Raw genomic sequence first — 20,317 nt, forward strand, 5'->3', positions numbered from 1 at the left:
CCCCAAACAGGGCTGCCTTCAGATGTCTTCTAAAAGTCAGTTTATTTCCTTGACATCTGATGGGAGGGCGTTCCACAGGGCGGGCGCTGCTACCAAGAAGCCCCTCTGCCTGGTTCCCTGTAACCTCACTTCTTGCAGCGAGGGAAGCACCAGAAGGCCCATGGAGCTGGACCTCAGTGTCCAGGCTGAATGATGGGGATGGAGACGCTCTTTCGGGTATAATGGGCTTAAATCATTAAGTTATGTTTTGGAGGTAAACTTAACCATGGATTGCTGGTTCAAATGTAATGGCAAATTATGCTTTGATGAAAACAGGAAGTGACAAAAGTCTGAATGCAGCCCAACATTCAGCCAACGCCATCTAACTGGCATAGTGTTAGCTTTCCTCTGCAACCACGAAATGAAATTAGAGCCCTTTTGGGGAGACTTGAACTAAATAACCATATTACCGAATCACTGGTGTCCATCTTCTCTTTGATGGACAACTTATGCATCAGCGTCCCCTAATTGATGGCTGAAAGTGACATTGAGTGATGACTTGTGTACATAAACATAAGTCATAAAGGTTAAAAAGCCACAGGTAACATTAAGTGTTGCAAGTGCAGCTGCTTGTTTTCAAGTGTACTGTGCTTTGAAGACTTACATGCATGTGTGAACCAGCCCTTTCCCTTCCCCACTTCCCTGGAATGCCTTCTACTTACCAAAGCAGAGGGGTGTTTTTGGCTTTTGTTTGGGGGGAGCCACACTGACCTGCAAGGAAAAAGGGATGTGAGACAGCTGATTACACAGCCCTGAGTAATTTTGTCCTAGTTATTGGGTAAGTTGCAAAGGTTTTTTCCAGGGTGCCTTTAGCATAGCAGGCAAACACTCAGCATCCTAAACCTTTCTCATCACAGTTAAGGCAGGCATGGGCGCAGATGGGCGCGGCGCCTCCCAGCATCCGCTTGCCGCCCTCGCCCGCCTTGCTGAAACAGCAGCACACCCGGAGCCGTCGCCTCTTCCCTGCCAGAGGAGCCGCCCTGCAGCCGCTGCCCACCTCCTCCAGCCCCACAAAGCTGCTGGCAGCTCCGAAAAAAGGTTGGCAACTCTGGGAAACGGGGGTGGGGGTGGCTGCCGGAGGATCTTTGCAGCACGATGCCAGATATACTTAAGTGAGTGTTCACTGACAGCAACACACGGCTCTGCAGCCAAAGGACCAGAACAGGAATGAATGGGGAAGACTGTGCCCCTCCTGATGTAGGGCAACAACTGCCATAATCCCTGAGCTCCGGCCATGCTGGCGGGGGCTGTGGGGAGTTAGGCTCCAACAACACTTGGAGGGTCACAATTGCCCCCGCCCGTGGACTAGAAACTTGGCTGTTAATAAGTGGGTAAAGCTAACATTTTAGAAATGGAACACTTTGCAATTGGCCCCCTGACCCCTGGGCTGCTCCCTGCCCCAGCAGCAGCATCATCATAATTCTGCCTTCTTCCTCCACATTAGGCAAAGGCTTCCTCTTTTCCCTGAGAAATTATACTTTCCTCAACTGAGGATTTGTGAATCACTGGGTTATGCTGGGCAATGAGAAACAGGTTTGTCCCCAGTGGAAGTGGTGGCATTTTGTGTCCAGCTATGGATACGATGCTATTGCAGCTGAATGCCTACTCAGCAGCACTGGGGCATGCAAACCAATATAAAGAATGCAGGAATGGTGCCATCCTTGACCAGGGATCTGAAAATAGCCCATCCAAACAAACCAAATCCAACCAGATTTTGCCTATGCTGTCACAAGCTCAAATGGTTATAAGAGTAAGTGCACCCATAGTTATAAGCACAGAACTGGTGGGCCTAAAACAATAGCAATAAAACCTTGAGGGCTAGAAGAGTGGGGAGGAGCAACAGGCTCTGCCAGGTTCCTGCCAATCGTATCTCCACCTTGTTCTTACCTTCGAGATGTAGGTCAGCTGCAAAGATCCCACTGCTTTGGCCCCCACAGCCAAGTTCTGAAATGGGTTAAGAGGTCAATCAGTCAAGTGGCAATGAACAACCAAACCCTCAGATTGTTTATTTAGAATTAGTGATGACCAATGGCAAGGATGCTAAAATTGAGCGACTGGAGCAGCCTTCTTCAAGCAGCCTAGCGTCCTCTAAACCCCTAACCCCTGGCCATGCTGGCTGGGGCTGATGAGAGATGGAGACAACTGGAAGGCACCATGTTGGAGAAGGCAGCTGTGGAGGATCTGGCCCACTGCCTGCCTGCCCTGGAGTATGGCTGCCCAAATCTCTTTTCTGATGAGAGCAGCTTTTGCATCTCATTTGGAAACCAAGGACCCAGAGTCTGGAGAAACAATGGGGAGGCACATAATGCCAGATGCTTGAAGTCCAGTGTGAAGTTTCCACAGTCTGTGTTGATTTGGGGAGCCATGTCATCAGCTGGTGTTGGTCCACTGTACTTCATTAAGTCCAGGGTCAACGCAGCCGTCTACCAGGAGATTTTGGAGTGCAGACAAGCTTTATGGGGATGCTGACTTCATTTTCCAGCAGGACTTTGGCACCTGCCCACACTGCCAAAAGTACCAAAACCTTGTTCAATGCCCATGGGATTACTGTGCTTGATTGGCCAGCAAACTCACCTGACCTGAACCCCATAGAGAATCTATGGGGCATTGCCAAGAGAAAGATGAAAGACATGAGACCGAGCAATGCAGAAGAGCTGAAGGCTGCTATTGAAGCATCCTGGTCTTCCATAACACCTCAGCAGTGCCACAGGCTGATAGCATCCATGCCAAGCAGCACTGAGGGAGTAATTGATGCAAAAGGGGCCCAAACCAAGTACTGAATACATATGCATGCTTCTACTTCTCAGAGGTCCAATATTGCTCTATTTGCAATCCTTGTTTTGATGATTTCATTTAATATTCTAATTTTCTGAGATTGTTAATTTGGGGTTTTCATCAACTGTATGCCATGATCATCACAATTATAGCAAATAAAGGCTTGACATATCTCGCTTTGCATGTCATGAGTCTATCTCATATATTAGTTTCACCTTTTAAGTTGAATTACTGAAATAAATGAACTTTTCCATGATATTCTAATTTTCCGAGTTTCACCTGTATTTGTGCACCTGGTTCTTCCTGCCTAAGTGCAGAACCTGACATTTGTCCCTATTGAGACTATTTTTATTAGCCTGGGCCCAGTTCTCCAATCTGTTAATGTCATTTTGAATTCTGATTCTGTTTTTTGCAGCATTAGCTACCCCTCCCAGTTTGGTGTCATCTGTAAATTTGCTGAGCATCAGGCCAAGAGAAAATACCTGGCCAAGCATCACACATTATGTTTCATGGCTGAACAGAGCCCATGAGGACAATCCCATCAACTGTTCATGGACAACTGTTCTTGTCTAAATCTTTTGCCCACGTGTGTTATAGCACACTGAGCCCTTGTTCTACTGTTCCTTTTAAAATACTAAATGGATAGATACTGAATAAAATCTGTGGTAGTAACTTCAAATGGATGAGTGCAAAGGAAGGGATGCAGATCCCATACCAGCTTCTAAACTGACTTTGTTCAGTTCTCAGCTTGCAAAGTCCAGTTGTCCAGGGGGGTTTCCCAGACAAGACTTTTTGTTGTGGCTTCCTTGCAAAGATGCTCAGACAGTTCAAGGCATGATATGAGTCACAGCAAACCGCTGGGTCAGATTTCCTCTTTGAGCTCATGAAGCTGAGCTTCACAAGAGCTGCTGTGTGTGAGTGTCTATTTTGATGTCTGGTGGCAGCATCCAGTCTTGAGATCCTGTTTGCAGGGTTCTGTCTGGTGTGTGAGACAGGAGTGTGAGACAGGAGTTACCATAGAAGGTAAGTGCTGTGGCCTTAGGAGAACGGAAAGGAGCAGAGGTGCAAAACATCAACTATGCTGACTGACAGCTTGAACTGAGCCTTTGGATTTGCCAGCCCTGCTATAAATATGAGAAGCCTGGCTTTCTGCCCCCGCCCCATCAACAGAGAAACATCTCCCTGCTGCCCAAGCAACTGCTCCAGCATAGGACCCTCTTTGCAGCTATAGCAATGGACAGCAGGGCTGGCATTAAGCGGTGGCATGATCAGGCATCTGCCAGGGGCCCACACTGCAAAAGGGAGCCACCAGGACCTGCTGCAATGGGGACATGCTCATAAAACTAGAACACATGGACTTCCAATGAAGCTGAACATTAGACAATTCTGGACAGAAAAAAGAAAGTCCTTTGAATAGCATATGGTTAAACGATGGAACTTGCTCCCAAAGGATACAGTGATGGCCATCAACTTGCATGGCTTTAAAAGAGGATTAGACAAATTCATGGAGCTATGTTTTACAATGCTTCTGAATTCTAGTCGCTGGAAAGCACAGGAGCGATTTGTGCTCAAATCCTGCTTGTGGATTTTTCACAGGCATCTGGTCAGCCACTTTGAGAACAGGAGGGTAGACGGGATGAGCCATTGGCCAGGTGCAGCAGGCTCTTCCTATAATCTTAGGTTCTTAGCCTCACACTGGAAATTATCTGAAACATCATCGAGTCCAACCCACCTTCTCCACACATGCCCATGATAGAAATCTGCCCACATAACTGGCAGAACCAGAAAGCGGGGAGACCTGCAGCATAACTCCAATAAGAGCCAAGCAGCCTGAGGCTACGAGGTGCCAGGATCACATCTCATGAGCAGCTTAAGCTCCATTGTCAGTAATATTATTTTGCCCACCCCTCATCGTGTGATCACAGGGCAGGTTGTAGGACAATAAAAAACATAAAACAATTTCCATAACATTAAAATACAACCAAGTTCAGCAGAACCAAGAGTGGGTGAGGATAGAAGACCACCCATAGGTCATCACGGTAGCAGCAGTCAAACATCCCATGGAGATTACTACCCCACAAAATCCTGGGCAAAAGAGGTAGGTCTTTATTTGGCGCCCACTGAGATGTGTACATGTGAATCAAGAATGTGCAGCACAGCTTTCTCCAACCTGGTGCCCTCCAGACATGTTGGACTACTATTGTCCCACCGTCCCTGACCATTCATGGAAATTAATGGGAGAAAACATCTAACAGCTCACCTCCACTGGTGGTGCTCATCCTGCTGTACTGCAAGGGCCACAGCAACCTGACTTAAATATAGTTCAGAGATTTATACAGTCACAGTTTGTGGGGAAGGAGCTCAGTCTGGATTATATCTTGGGCCCTTCCCAAGCCTGCTTAGAATTTAGTGGAAGAGGTTACTGAACCAGCCAAATTGGTTCCTTTGTCAAGGCAATGACTTTGGCTGGCCACTTCAGTATGCTATTTACCATATTCAAAGAGGTTGCCCTGTTGCCATAGATACAAATGGATGGGCCCTTTCCCACCTCACCTGACAGGATGCCACAACATTATATGGATGGGAAACAACAGGCCAGGCGTTGTGTCTGGGAGAGTTGGATGCAAGAGTTTGGCCCTGATGGTGTTTCCTGCTTGGCAGGGGGTTGGACTCGATGGCCCTTGTGGTCTCTTCCAACTCTATGATTCTATGATTCTATTCCAGTTCCCACTGTCCTTCATTCCAAGGAAATGGTGCCTTGGATAAGCACAAGGGAGCACACATTCCAGACCCAATGGTCGGTATTTAAATCCTTACACATGCACATCAACTGCTTTCATACAATTAACATTGAGTCCAGTTTGGGCTGAGTCTCAGTGATAAAGAAGTAGCACCTCAACATCCATCTCAGTTGTTTTACCAAATGGGGCACTGAGACACTGGAATGGGCTTATTCTTTTTATCACATGATTTCTAGATAAATCTAACAGGACTGGGGGAGGGGGGACTCTAGAAAAGGACCTGAAGAATGTCACAGAAAGGCTGCTGCTTTCAGGTGGGCCACTGGTGTCTACTTCTGAGGACAGGCATTACCTGGGGATTGTCCATGTACCACAGAAGGCTATTGGCCTGGGTATCCAGGATGAAATATCTTCGCAGGAACTTCCCACAGGACTCATTGTCCTCAATGTCCAGGAACCCACAGATTCGGTTCTGACGATCCACATAAGGCATTCCGGGCTCCTTCTAGCATCACCCTGTGAAGCACAGATACAGAGAGATGTGAACCAGGCCTTTTGCAAGCATAGGTGCCCTGTACAATGCCCCACCACCCTTTCTTATTCTTGCTACAGAGGTCTCTACATCTCATGACTCAGTCGAGTGACAAAACCCACCCATGCTGCTCAGTGCTGCTGACATCATTATTTGACAGAGCACTGTTTGAACCTTCCTGGGCTCCAAGACTGGTCAGAAGAGGCCCCACGTAAGTGTCCACTATTCAAATAATATCATTCCAGAAGCCACAAAGGACAGGGCTTTTTTAGTGATGGCCTGTGGAATTTCCTTAAGTGGGATGTGCTGTTTCTAAAATGACCTTAAAGCAGAGGTTTTCAACCTTTTTGAGTCCCTGGCTCCCTTGACCAACTACATTCTTTCTGCAGCTTCCCAATGGGGCTCAGGAGCCCAGTTATGTTCCCCCCCCCCCCGCCTGCAGAGCCGGCAGCCCCTCACCCCTTTTCAATAATAATAATAATAATAATAATAATAATAATAATAATAATAATAATAATAATAATAATAATTTATTATTTATACCCTGCCCATCTGGATGAGTTTCCCCAGCCACTTTGGGCGGCTTCCAATCAAGTGTTAAAAACAATACAGTATTAAATATTAAAAACATCCCTAAACAGGGCTGCCTTCAGATGTCTTTTAAAGAGAAAATAGCTGCTTATTTCCTTCACATCTGAAGGGAGGGCGTTCCACAGGGCGGGCGGGCGCCACTACCGAGAAGGCCCTCTGTCTGGTTCCCTGTAACCTCACTTCTTGCAATGAGGGAACCACCAGAAGGCCCTCGGTGCTGGATCTCAGTGTCCGGGCTGAATAATGCGGGTGGAGACGCTCCTTCAGGTATACAGGACCGAGGCCATTTAGGGTTTTAAAGGTCAGCACCAACACTTTGAATTGTGCTCAGAAACGTACTGGGAGCCAATGCAGATCTCTCAGGACCTGTGTTATGTGGTCCAGGCAGCCACTCCCAGTCACCAATCTAGCTGCCGCATTCTGGATTAATTGCAGTTTCTGGGTCACCTTCAATGGTAGCCCCACATAGAGTGCATTGCAGTAGTCCAAGTGGGAGATAACTAGAGCATGCACCACTCTGCCAAGACAGTCAGCAGGCAGGTAGGGTCTCAGCCTGCATACCAGATGGAGCTGGTAGACAGCCTCCCTGGGCACAGAATTAACCTGCGCTTCCATGGACAGCTGTGAGTCCGAAATGACTCCCAGGCTGCGCACCTGGTCCTTCAGGGGCCCAGTTACCCCATTCAGGACCAGGGAGTCCCCCCCACCCGCCCGCCCCCTGTCCCCCCAAAACAGTACTTCTGTCTTGTCAGGATTCAACCTCAATCTGTTAGCCGCCATCCATCCTCCAACCGCCTCTAGGCACTCACACAGGACCTTCACCGCCTTCACTGGTTCTGATTTAAAAGAGAGGTAGAGCTGATGAACACCCAGTCCAAACCCCCTGATGATCTCTCCCAGTGGCTTCATATAGATATTAAAAAGCATGAGGGAGAGAACGGAACCCTGAGGCACCCCACAAGTGAGAGCCCAGGGGTCTGAACACTCATCCCCCAACACCACTTTCTGGACACGGCCCAGGAGAAAGGAGTGCCCCCAGCTCCCAGCCCCTCTAGACAGTCCAGAAGGATATTATGGTTGATGGTGTCAAAGGCCGCTGAGAGATCCAGCAGAACTAGGAAACAGCTCTCACCTTTGTCCCTAGCCTGCAGCAGATCATCGACCAGCGCAACCAAGGCAGTTTCAGTCCCATGGTGAGGCCTGAATCCCAGCTGGAAGGGATCCAAATGGTCCGCATCCTCCAGGTGTGCTTGGAGTTGTTCAGCAACCACCCACTCAATCACCTTGTCCAAGAATGGAAGATTTGAGACTGGGCGATAGTTGGCCATAATGGCCAGGTCTAAAGATGTTTTTTTAAGAAGCGGTTTAATGACCGCCTCTTTCAGCGGGTCTGCCCCACCCACCCCAAAGAGAGGGGTCTCTTAGAGGCACCATTCACCTGCAGAGCTTATAGCCAGGGCTGCTGCAACAAACAGCTGTGCAAGCCTTTGGGAGGGAGACGTGAGAGGACATCAGAGGAGGGAGGTCAAGAAAGAAAGAAAGAAAGAAAGAAAGAAAGAAAGAAAGAAAGAAAGAAAGAAAGATGGACAGAGGCCAGTGTTGCCCATGGCACCTCTGACCATCATTCAAGGCTGCCACGGTACACTGGTTGAAAACCACTGCCTTAAAGGATTGGCTATTCCAACCTGCTGAAATGAGTTTGCTTATATATGATTTTAACTGCTGCTGATTCATCTGGAAATGCCTTCTCATTAAGAATTGCGTAGCAGGTGAAAGAGTTTGTCATTGTGTGCAGCAGTTGAAGAAGTAGCATCTGAAGTATGGCACAGTTTGGCTGCCTAACAGAAGGCAGGTGGATCTGGGTTATGGGCACATTGGTAACTTTTCCTACACACACTTCCTTGAGTGTGCTCTTGCTCAGCTCTTGACTACTTCAAGGTTTGTGCAGGAGCAGGGCCAACACAAGACATAGTGCTGCCTGACATGACATTCCCCTCTTCAATCCAAGGCACCTGAGGCAGAATATCTCACAAGCACCTCTCCCTGTCACTCTCTGAATCAACTGCCTGAGGCAGCCATCCCACACTCCAATGATAGGGCCGGCCTTATGCTGGAAAACACAACCAGAGCTGCAATCTTATAGCCAACCCAAAATATAAGCAGGAAAATTGTTTATAAATTGGTTTATATTACAAGAGGAGGAGTCTATTCCAAGGAATGCCTAAGAGATATCATTTTCCTTTAATTTTTTAAATTTTTTTTTAGTATTTTGGTTGTAAACTACCTGGATGTCCTTGAACACAGCATATTTAGAGCCATAAATAAGAGCTACACCATTAGAGCAACCAAATTATTTCAAATTTATAACCCACACTTCTTCCCCTTTTACTTTTTTTGCCCTTGTGGGATGAGCAAGAGAAACCCTATGTATTATTTTTGTATGTATAAGTGATTATTTACTTCTGTCTTACTAAAACACCCAGGAAGGGCTGACTTACTTATTGGTAAATCCATACAAAAACAGTAATGGAAACTGTTGCTAAATTTATCTTTTCTGCTGCAAAGATTGATAAAAGTATTTGTCTGTTTAAGTGCAGTTTGGGTTGTTTTTCTCCTTCTTATTTTATATATGTACTATATATTTTAACTCATGTTATGTTAGAAATTGTATTATTTTGTTTTTTTTATAACAAGTCTGTGACTGTACAACAGAATCTGATTAATTGACTGGGTTTTAAAATGCCATGTATTACATATAGTGATGGAGGAGAACCAGACGCATATTCCACTTACAGAACCATGCAGACCTCCTGTGAATTTCAAAGAAGGACTTCCCAATGGATTATGTCTCATGTTCATTAGTGTGAGGAATGATGCCTGGTTTTTCTGCTACCAGCCCCGAAACATCTTGGGTCAGTCTATAAGCTCACTTAGATCATCTAGGGAAATTCAGTTCATGGCAAGGCACCCCACAGAGCTTTAGTCTCTCAGCCATGCCAACCTTTCAATTGGCAAGCCCAAGGGGCTCAGTGATTTACACCACAGCACCATCCGTATGTCCCCCCCAAGTTTGAATTTGCACAACGGGGTGTTGCTTTGTCCCAGCTCCTGGCAATCTAGTAGTTCGGAAGCACACTAGTGCAAGTAGATAAATAGGTACTGCTGTGGCGGGAAAGTATATGGCATTTTCGTGCCCTACGGCACTCATAATGGTGTTTCGTTGCTCCAGAAGCAGTTTAATCATGCTGGCCACATGACCCGGAAAGCTGTCTGCGGACAAATGCCGGCTCCTTCAGACTGAAGCAAGATGAGCTTTTAACTGGACTTAACTGTCCAGGGGTTCTTGACCTTTACCCTAGTCTCTCAGCCACACCAATGCTTTGAAAAGTCTCATATTCTTATTCACCACAGATGACCAGGTAGGTAGATATTTACAAACACGATTTATTTCCATGGGCATCAAGCAGACCCTAGGCCTAGTGACATGGGCTTCTTCCAACAACTATACTAGAAAAAGAGGAATAGTCCCTGCGTCCACCAAGAGTGCTCTGCCTGCTTAGCTTTCAGACCCTGTCCCAACCCAAGACAGCGTCTTCCTCTCCGATTTCCTTCCTCACTCACTGTGATTGGAGGGCAAGTCCCAAAGCAAAGTCACAAAGAATCCCCCTGTTAAAGGGAAACTTTGAAGAGCTTATTATGAAGTCACCACAAAGTTCAGGGCAACTGTGAATTTGTCACATTTGCTTTCCCAAACAATGCGACATGGAATTTCTACCCTGGTGAGACAGTTTTCAAATTCTCTGGCCAAACTACCCAGTGTGGTTCCTATGGACCTTCATGGGCTGACAGATGATTGTGGGAGCAAATTATTGAGTGCACATGAGAATTCCCTCCCCTTCTGCCAGGGCCGGCTGCACCACCAGGCAGAGGAAGATGGCTGCCTCAGGTGCTGCTTCTTCCTCCTCAAAAAGGACAGCGGACACAGCTAGGTGGGCCTTGTGCCCCATCCTCAGAGCCAGCTGGTTGCCCGTAAAGTGGGGAGAGCACCTGCACTGGGCAGCAGAAGTGCAAGAGAGGGAGGCATTCTGGCACATGGAGAAGAAGAAGAGTTTGGACTTGATACCCCGCGTTTCACTCCCCTTAAGGAGTCTCAAAGCGGCTCACAATCTCCTTTTTCTTCCTCTCCCACAACAAACACTCTGTGAGGCAAGTGAGGCTGAGAGACTTCAAAGAAGTGTGACTAGCCCAAGGTCACCCAGCAGCTGCAGGTGGAGGAGCGGAGACGCGAACTCGGTTCACCAGATTATGAGTCCATCACTCTTAACCACTACACCATGCTAGCGTTGCGACTCATCTTAGCCGCCTCTGCACAGCCCACTAGCAAGACGTGAGGAGCACAGCTCTCTCCCGCTCCTGTTCCCAGTGACTGGCACTCAGAGGCTTACCATGTCTGATACAGGAGGTCATATACAAGCATCATGAATAGCAGCTATTGGCAGCCTTGCCCTCCATTAATTAGTCGAACCCCCTTTCAAAGTCATCCAAGCCGGTGGCCGTCACCATTTCCTGAGGGACATAGGCACTGGGGGAGGGGGCTGGGTGCCCCAGGCCCCACAACTTTCCCCAAGAAGGGGCCAGGCACCCACATTTTTTCCTACTGGGGCCGTGTGTGCTGATATCAGATGCACATGTGCATAAGGCCCTGGGGCCAAGCTGGTTAGCCTGCTGAGGGAGGGGACTGCATGCTTTCATTATGCACTATATGAGAGAGAGAGAGAGAGAGAGAGAGAGAGAGAGAGAGAGAGAGAACACTTATTCCTATCTACTTTCTCCATCCCAGCTATATACATTTTCACATCTCTACTATTTCTCTCCCACTCCCCTACATGCCTTCCCCCCCACAAACAAAAAAACCTCAAAACTAAACAATAAAAAACTAAAAACCCGACCCAACCACACTATCCAGTAAAACAAACAACAAAAGAAAAAAGGCAACGTATATAATCCATTGAATGTAGAACAGGGTTGTGTAGAAGGTAAGTTTCTATCCTCATTAGACTTCACCACCCGCAATATTTGGTTGGGAGAACTCTGATCTTGAGACGGGCAACAACAACATGCATCTAGCTTAGAACTTAAGACTAAGAGCCTGGAGGGTCAAGCCAAAGGCCCATCTAGTCCAACGTCCTGTTCTTTCAGGGGTCAATCAGATGCCCAAGGGAAGCCCAGAAGCAGGACTTGAGCACAGCAGCACTTTGCCCACTTTATTTCTCCAAAACTCGCTTTCAGAGGCTTACCGTCTCCAACAGAGGAGGTAATACATAACTGTTGTGGCTGGAAGTCATTGACATCCTTCTCTGTGAATTTGTCTAATCCTCTTTTAAAGCTATCAGAGTTGATGGCTGTCACTGCCTCTTGTGGGAGCATCCTGACTGGTGTCTCCTCCAAGCTGGCAAGATCCCTTCTCACTTAGCAATGCTGATATTTATCAGGGACTTTGACCAAGAGCAGCTGCCATACAGCCAGAATCGCAATTGGGGTATCCCAAGGGCATTTACAACCATGGAGACAGAATGCTTGCTTAAACAGAAAAGAAAAGAAATCTGATAGCCTCCATTTTTTGAAGGCAGAACTAAAAAGCTATAAATAAAAAGGTTTTCTTTTTTATAAAAAGTGTTGATATGATAAACATGCACAAGAAAGGAAGGATGTGGTCACACTCTGACAGACACAACCAGCAAGAGTTAAAATTACTGCCCATGCCCCTGATGGGCACCAGACTCTTCTCAGCTTCACATGCAACAGCAAGAAGACAAAAGGTGACAGGAGCAGCACAGGGCAGCTCTGGCCAGGGCCCTACAACTGGCAAAGCAGCCCCAGCCCCAACAGTATTCCCACCCCCATCCCAGGAATCACTTTATGCAGAGAGCATCCTGAAAGTTCACCTGCGCAAGATCCTGAGGGGGAGGCAAACAACATTACATTACAGATGACAGAAGAACACCTGATAACATTGCACCTAGATGCACAGGAAACTGAGGTGGTGCTCCAGAAACCTGCTAAAGGGCAAGAAACTACCAGAAGGAAGCAGCTGGATAGAACAACTTGCTGTTTCAGTTGTCTGTGCACAAATGCACAGAGTATGGGAAACAAGCAAGACAAATTGAAGCTTCTTAATACAAGATGGCAAATATGACCTGGTAGGCATTACTGAAACCTGGTGGGACCCATGACTGGAATGTAGGGATTGAGGGGTATAACCTGTTCAAAAGAAACAGACAAAAGAGGGAGGGAGGAGAAGTAGCAATATATGTAAAGAATGTGTACACTTGTGAAGAGATCCATGACCTGGAACATGGAAAGCAGATTGAGAGTACAGTGGTACCTCAGGTTAAGTACTTAATTCTGGAGGTACATTCTTAACCTAAAACTGTTCTTAACCTGAAGCACCACTTTACCTAATGGGACTTCCTGCTGCTGCCGCACTGCCGGAGCACGATTTCTGTTCTCATTCTGAAGCAAAGTTCTTAACCTGAGGTATTATTTTTGGGTTAGGAGAGTCTGTAACCTGAAGTGTATGTAACCTGAAGCATATGTAACCCAAGGTACCACTGTATATGGGTAAAAACTTGGAAACCAAATCTCAAAAAATGGAAAAAGGTGACTGAAGAATTGAAGGAAGAACAAGAGGTAATAAAGTGAAACATAAGAGGACTATCTGGCAGGCAGGACCAATTTGAAGACCAGCTTGCCCTTTTAGAAATGAGACAAAAATCTAATGTTCTCCGAATAAGAGGTCTCCCAGAAAATGAGGGGGATCAGGACTTAATGACATATATAGCTAAGACATTTGCTGAGTGGATGGAGGAGGATCAGGCATAAGTGGAAGGAATTATACAGACATGCTACCAGGTGTGGTCAGTCAGCTAAAGCTAGAAAGCAACCTGGAAACGGTTTGGTAATGTTTGTTTCAAAATAAAAAATAAAAAAATTAAGGACGCTATGGTCCAAAAAAATTATAAAAACAGACTCCAGGTGGACGGTAACCTGGTCGCCATGTTTAAATAGATCCCTTCCAGATTGCTTCAAAAATGCCAGAAATTCCATTACATAACAAATGGATTGCTCAAAGCCAACATAAAATTCTGTCAGGGAACTGCCATCGGAGGGAGGGCTCCAGAGGGATTCCGGAGAGCGTCCCGGGAGGGAGAGAAGCAGCCCATCTTCTGGGGAAGGAAATCAGCATAGCACCAGTAGAGAAGGGGGGCAGATGGGGGAATTGGCGAGGTGGCTCCATGACTCCTCGCTGGGGACCAGCGGGGAGAGCACGGGTCCTCCGCTGCCCACACCCTCCCTGCACAGAAGGCTTCCACGCAGGGAGAGTAGGCGGAGACTAGGCGTCAAAGAGCTTCTTTGCTGGAAGAAGTTCAAGAAACGCCCACTGACGGATTCTGCCAGCAATTGAGACAGCCACGGGTGAGTGGCTGTCCGGACAGAAAGGGTTCACTCAGGCAACCCAGCCAGGTGTGGCGCCGATTTACGCACGAGAGGGGACTCTCCTTCACATACAAAAGTAAGAACTACAGATTGGCAAATGAAGATCAAGCTTGGGAATTCTGGCAAAAATGTGGTAAAGATTTTGACTTTGACAATCCATATAATGTACCAGAACCATTTGGAGCAGGGGGTGGAGCAGGGGAAGGACCAATAGTAGGAGCAACAGGAGGGGTGATAGATAAATAATGAAGACAAGGGGAAAGCATAGATAAGACTTAGAGAAAAAGACACAGTAAAAACATAATGGCATATTTAAAGGTTGTGCGTTGGAATGTAAACAGCTTAAACAATAATGAAAAAGGAACAAAATTCAACATGTAATTTTAAAACCAAATTTAGATGTAACTTGTCTTCAAGAAACACATATTGCGAGTAAATATAAAAGAGTCCTAATTAATAAAAAATTAGGAATGGAATTCATAACAGCAGATAAATCCAAAAAAATGTGGAGTGGTCCTTAATATTAAACCAAAATTTCAGCCCAAACAAATGTTTAAAGCTGATCAAGGAAGAGTTATGGTGGTACAGATGGTAGTGCATGGTGAAAAAATCTTATTAATAGGAATTTATGCCCCTAATGAGAAAAAAACAGAATTTTATAAGAAATTAGAAACAGATTTAATGGAATTTGCAGATCAAAAAATTATACTGATGGGTGATCTGAATGGGGTCTGGTCATTGGATGTGGATAGAACAATTAGGAAGAAAGACACCAAAGAAAGCAGACTCCCAAAAACTTTTTCCGAAATGGTAGATAATTTAAATTTGATAGATACTTGGAGAAGCAAACATCTATTAGATAGGGAATTCACTTTCCATTCACATGTGCATGAAAGCAGTGCAAGAACAGATGTGATCTGGATGTCTAAAGAGTTAGAATTAAAGGTGAGGAAAATAGAAATCAGGCCAAGAAAAATTTCAGATCACAATCCCTTATTTTTAGAATTGCAAAATGAAAATCAATCCACCTTAAGATGGAGACTAAGTGAAGATTTATTAGATGATCAGAACTTTTTAGAAAAAGCAGAAAAAGTATTAGGAGACTATTTTGAGTTAAATCTTAATAAAGAGACCAATGTACAGACAGTATGGGATGCCAGAAAAGAGAAATCTTAGAGGCCCAAATGAAGAAAGAAAGAGAATTAATAAGTAAACCAAATAAAGAATCCATGAAGCAAGCAATAAAATTATCACAAACACAATATTCAATGATCATCAGTTATGAAATTAAGTAGAAGGTTAAAAGAATGAAACAAAAATATTTTGAACATGTGAAATATTTTGAACCAGGGAAATTATTATTTGAATAATAAAATAATAAAATATTTTGACTATTTTGAACCAGGGAAATTATTAGCATGGCAAATGAATAAAAATTAGCAAAAAAAAATACCATAAATACCATATATGAAAATACCATAAATGAAAAATACCATAAATGAAATGAAAAAATAATAGATAATCTAAAAGAAATCAGGAAAACATTTGTTAAACATTTTACAGATTTATATAGGAAAGGTTGTGAAAAGGGGATAGAGATAGATGAATATTTGAAGGTAAGTAATTTACCATAAAGAAGGCTGAAGGCTGATCGGCGAAGAATTGATGCTTTTGAATCAATGTTGAATCAGTGTTGGAGGAGATTCTTGAGAGTCCCATGGACTGCAAACCTATCCATTCTGAAGGAAATCAGCCCTGAGTGCTCACTGGAAGGACAGATCCTGAAGCTGAGGCTCTAATACTTTGGCCACCTCATGAGAAGAGAAGACTCCCTGGAAAAGACCCTGATGTTGGGAAAGATCAAGAAGAAGGGGATGACAGAGGACGAGGTGGTTGGACAGTGTTATAGACACTACCAGTGTGAGTTTGACCAAACTGTGGGAGGCAGTGGAAGACAGGAGTGCCTGGTGTGCTCTGGTCCATGGGGTCACGAAGAGTCGGACATGACTAAATGACTAAACAACAAACAACAAAAATTTACCAAAAATTAAAGAAGATAAATTGATAATTTTAAATGCCCAGATCACAGCTCAGGAAGTACCGTACTAGATGCAATCAAGCAAGCAAAGACAGGAAAATCGCCAGGACCAGATGGACTATCAGCAAAATATTATAAGAAATTAAACAAACGACTTTTAATACCATTACAGGATATACATAATGAATGAGATTTTAAAATTAGGGAAAGTCCCAGAGAGATGGAAGGAAGCATATATAACATTAATTCCAAAACAAGAGCAGATTTGACTTCAATAAAAAATTATAGATCAATATCGCTATTAAATAATGATTATTTGCTAATATAATGGCCAACAGAATGAAAATAGTACTGAATGAATATATACATTATGACCAGGCAGGATTTCTTCTAGGGAGACAAATGAAGAATAACATACTATAGATGTTATAGAATACCTGGAAGTGAAAAATGAAAAGTAAGAAGCATTGATGTTTACAGATGCAGAGAAGGCATTTGATAATGTCTCTTGGGAATTTATGAAAAATGTATTACAAGAAATGAATTTTGGAGATAATTTTAGAAAAGGAATTCAAGCTATTTACTCAGATCAAAAAGCAAAACTAATTAACAATCAGGTGGTAACAGATGAATGTAAAATACATAAAGGAACAAGGCAAGGATGTCCGTTATCACCTTTATTATTTATTTTGGTTCTAGAAGTCCTGACGAGAAATATAAGGGCAGATGAAAGGATTACAGGAATTAATGTAGGAAAAAATATAAATTGAAAGCATATGCCAACGACCTGGTAATTACAGATCCAAAAAATTCTCTTCCGATAGTGTTAGAAAAGATTCAGAAGTTTGGGCAAGTTGCAGGGTTTAAATTAAATAAAAACAAGACAATACAGATTTGTTAGATCTGGAATAACATGACAACAGATTTGGATGGCATGCATATTTATGGTATAATAAATGGAAGGTACATAAAGGCTTCCATAATCATATAATTAGGAAATCATAAAGTATGGGAAAATATAAAGAACTATTAGAACAAAAAATGCCATGGTGGGTATCCCCAACAGAAGCAACTTCAGTTAAAAGAATAAATATGGAAGGCAGATGGCCTACATATAGAGAGCTGTTGATAGAGAAGGAAAGTTAAAGCTTAAGGATTTTGATGAGATAAGAGAGTATGTTTATGATTGGTTACAACATCGTCAATTAAATGAGGTGTTTAAAGAAGATAATAATAAAGGATTTGGCTATAGTATATCTAGATTTCAAAGAGAAATAATATATGATAATATTAAACTTTTGAAGAAAGCATATAATATATTATTAGAATGGGAAACCAAAGATGAAGAGGTCAAAGGGGTAATGATTAAGTGGGCACAAGATTTAGGACAATATTCAAATGGAAGACTGGGAAAAACTATGGAAAGTAAATTAAAAATTTACCGATTGTATATTGTTAAGAGATAATTATATGAAGATGATGTATCAATGGTATATTACACCTGCTAAAATGGCAAAAATGTACAGAACAGGCTCCAATAAGTGTTGGAAGTGTAAAGAAAAAGAAGACATGTTCTTTCATATGTGGTGGAATTGTAAAATAATTAAAAGTATTGGGAAATGATTATAACAAATTGAAAAGAATGTTAAAAAAAAGAAAGAGAGAGAGAGAGAGAGCGCGCGCGAGCGAGAGAGAAGGAAAAACTGTTCATGTATACTACAACAGCGGCTAGAATTTTACTAGCCCAAAGATGGAAAAGTGATGAAATACCAACCAAAGAACAATGGCAAGAAAAACTGATGGAATATGCTGAAATGGCGAAGCAAGTGAAAGACTCAGAGACAAAGAAAATAGAGATTGTAAAGAAGATTGGGAACCATTTATGCTGCATCTACGGAATCAATGTAAAAAAATGGACTCACTAGCAGGGTTTGAGTAAACACTTACAATTAATAATATAAACATAGAAGTTATAAAAATTAGGCTTAAATGATAAGAATATAATCACATTTAATTTAAGGATATAATACTGAAGTATAGTATTGTGAGTCTGACCAAACTGTGGGAGGCAGTGGAAGACAGGAGTGCCTGGCGTGCTCTGGTCCATGGGGTCACGAAGAGTCGGACATGACTAAACGACTAAACAACAACATTGTAAGCAGGACAAGTTCATATGCAAAAAACCAGAAAGGGAAGTTGAGGGAAGTCGAGGGAGGGGGCGGAGCAGGGAAATCAGTTTGTTATTATTTGTTATGATGTACTTGTGATAAAAAATAATAATGTAAAATTCAATAAAAATATTATTTAAAAAAGAGTAAGAGAGAGAAACAACAGTAGACCTATAGACCTCTAAACCAGACTGGAGACTTGGATGATGCCTTACTAGAGCAGATTACCAAACATTCAAAAAGGAGAGATATAGTAGTCATCTCCATCTTCAATCTCCATGATATCTGTTGGAACTCAAACTCTGCCAGGAATGTAAGGTCCAACAAATTTCTCCATTGCCTTGCTGACAATTTCATTTCCCAGAAGGTGGAAGAAGCAACAAGGGGATCATCTATCTTTGACCTGTCCTCACCAACAGGAAGCAACTGATCAATAAAGTGGAAGTACTTGGAAACTTGGGAGGAAGTGATCTGTTCTCCTGGGTTTCATGATACACAGGCAAGGGGAAGCTGAGTGTAGTTGGACATGCACCCTGGACTTTAAAAAGGTCAATTTCAAAAGGTTTAAGTGGGTGAGACCCCGTGGTCAGAAATACTTGAAGAGAAGGGAGTCCAAGATGGAAGGGAGTTTCTAAAAGGAGAAATATTGAAGGCCCAAATGGAGACAATACCAACAAGAAAGAAAAGTGGGAGGCATCTAAGGAAACCGGTGTGGCTGCATAAGGAACTCAAAGATGAGCTGAGAGTTAAGAGGGGCATGTATAAGAAATGGAAGAAAGGGGAAATCACAAAGGAGGAGTATAGACGAGTAGCCAACAGTTGCAGGGGGAAAGTCAGGCTGGCTAAAACTCAGAATGAGTTATTTTTAACCTCACAAGAGAGGTTAAAAATAATTTTAAAAGGTTCCTTCAGCTATGTCTGAAGCAAGAGGAAGAACAAGCAAGTGTTAGGTCCTCTGCATGGAGAAGATGGAGAAATGCTATTGGGTGACAGAGAGAAGGCGGAACTACTCAAATATACTTTGCCTCTGTCTTCTCCCCAAAGGAAAGTGATGCCCACCTGGCGATAACAGAATAAATGATATTAGGAAGGAGCTGCAGCCCAAGACCAGAAAAGAGGTGCTAAGAGAACACCCAGCTACTTTAAATGAATTCAAATCTCCAGGACCTGATGAGCTGCTTCCGAGGGTACTAAATGAGCTTGCAGATGTAATCTCAGAGCCTTTGTCTACGATTTTGAGAATTCTTGGAGAACAGGTGAGGTCCCTGCAGATGTTATTCCCCATCTTCAAAAAGGGGGAAAAAGAAAACCTAGGTAACTGCCGACCAGTGAACTTGACATCAATATCAGGACAATAATGATAATACCAGCACAGATAATTAAACTGTTGGTCTGTGAGCACTTAGAAAAAGATGCTGTGATTACCAAGACCAGCATGAGTTTATCAAAAACAAGTCACACCAGACAAATCTCATTTCTTTTTTTGATAAAGTTACAAGCTTGGTGGATCAGCTGAAAGGTCATCAACATAGAATAAAACATCCCCTACCACTCTCTGGAAACCATTTGGATCCATTTGGATCAATTAAGTGATGGGGACAGACCATCCAAATCCGTCCCACCTCCCTGCAGAAGAGAAAGGTCGCAGAGAAGTCCAGTTGCACCAGGATGTAATCCGACCATGGCACTTCTTTTGTTTCACTTTTACTTAGTGTCAGATTACCCACATCTATAGAGGTGAATTCCAGGTCTAAGGCGACTGTGAGTTGGGCCAAGCTTATTCAGGGACAGCCTCATGGAGGCCATGCTTTCCACGAAGTCCCAAGTGGCCCCTTGTGAGGTCGTGTCAGCATGGATGTTTATATCCCCATGGACAATCAAACTAGGTGTCTCCATCTGCCATGACTTGAAACAGCTCGGGCAGGGAATCCTTGGT

General features: G+C 43.8%; 1 protein-coding gene across 2 annotated transcripts in view; it reads right to left on the bottom strand.

Annotated features, from left to right (window-relative positions):
* The window catches only part of PLEKHA2 (pleckstrin homology domain containing A2), a 97,068-nt gene that overhangs the window by 60,392 nt on the left and 16,359 nt on the right, over positions 1-20,317 (bottom strand). For both annotated transcript variants that reach the window (XM_083713706.1, XM_083713705.1), the window contains exons 2-4: positions 5,908-6,071; positions 1,927-1,983; positions 702-750 (exon numbers count right to left, since the gene is read on the bottom strand). In XM_083713706.1, coding sequence (XP_083569832.1) covers positions 702-750; positions 1,927-1,983; positions 5,908-6,048 — 247 coding nt within the window. In that variant the 5' untranslated portion in view covers positions 6,049-6,071. The remainder of the gene's footprint in view (positions 1-701; positions 751-1,926; positions 1,984-5,907; positions 6,072-20,317) is intronic.

The sequence above is a fragment of the Podarcis gaigeae genome, assembly GCF_964106915.1.
Source record: "Podarcis gaigeae genome assembly, chromosome: 15".
Taxonomy (NCBI): domain Eukaryota; kingdom Metazoa; phylum Chordata; class Lepidosauria; order Squamata; family Lacertidae; genus Podarcis; species Podarcis gaigeae.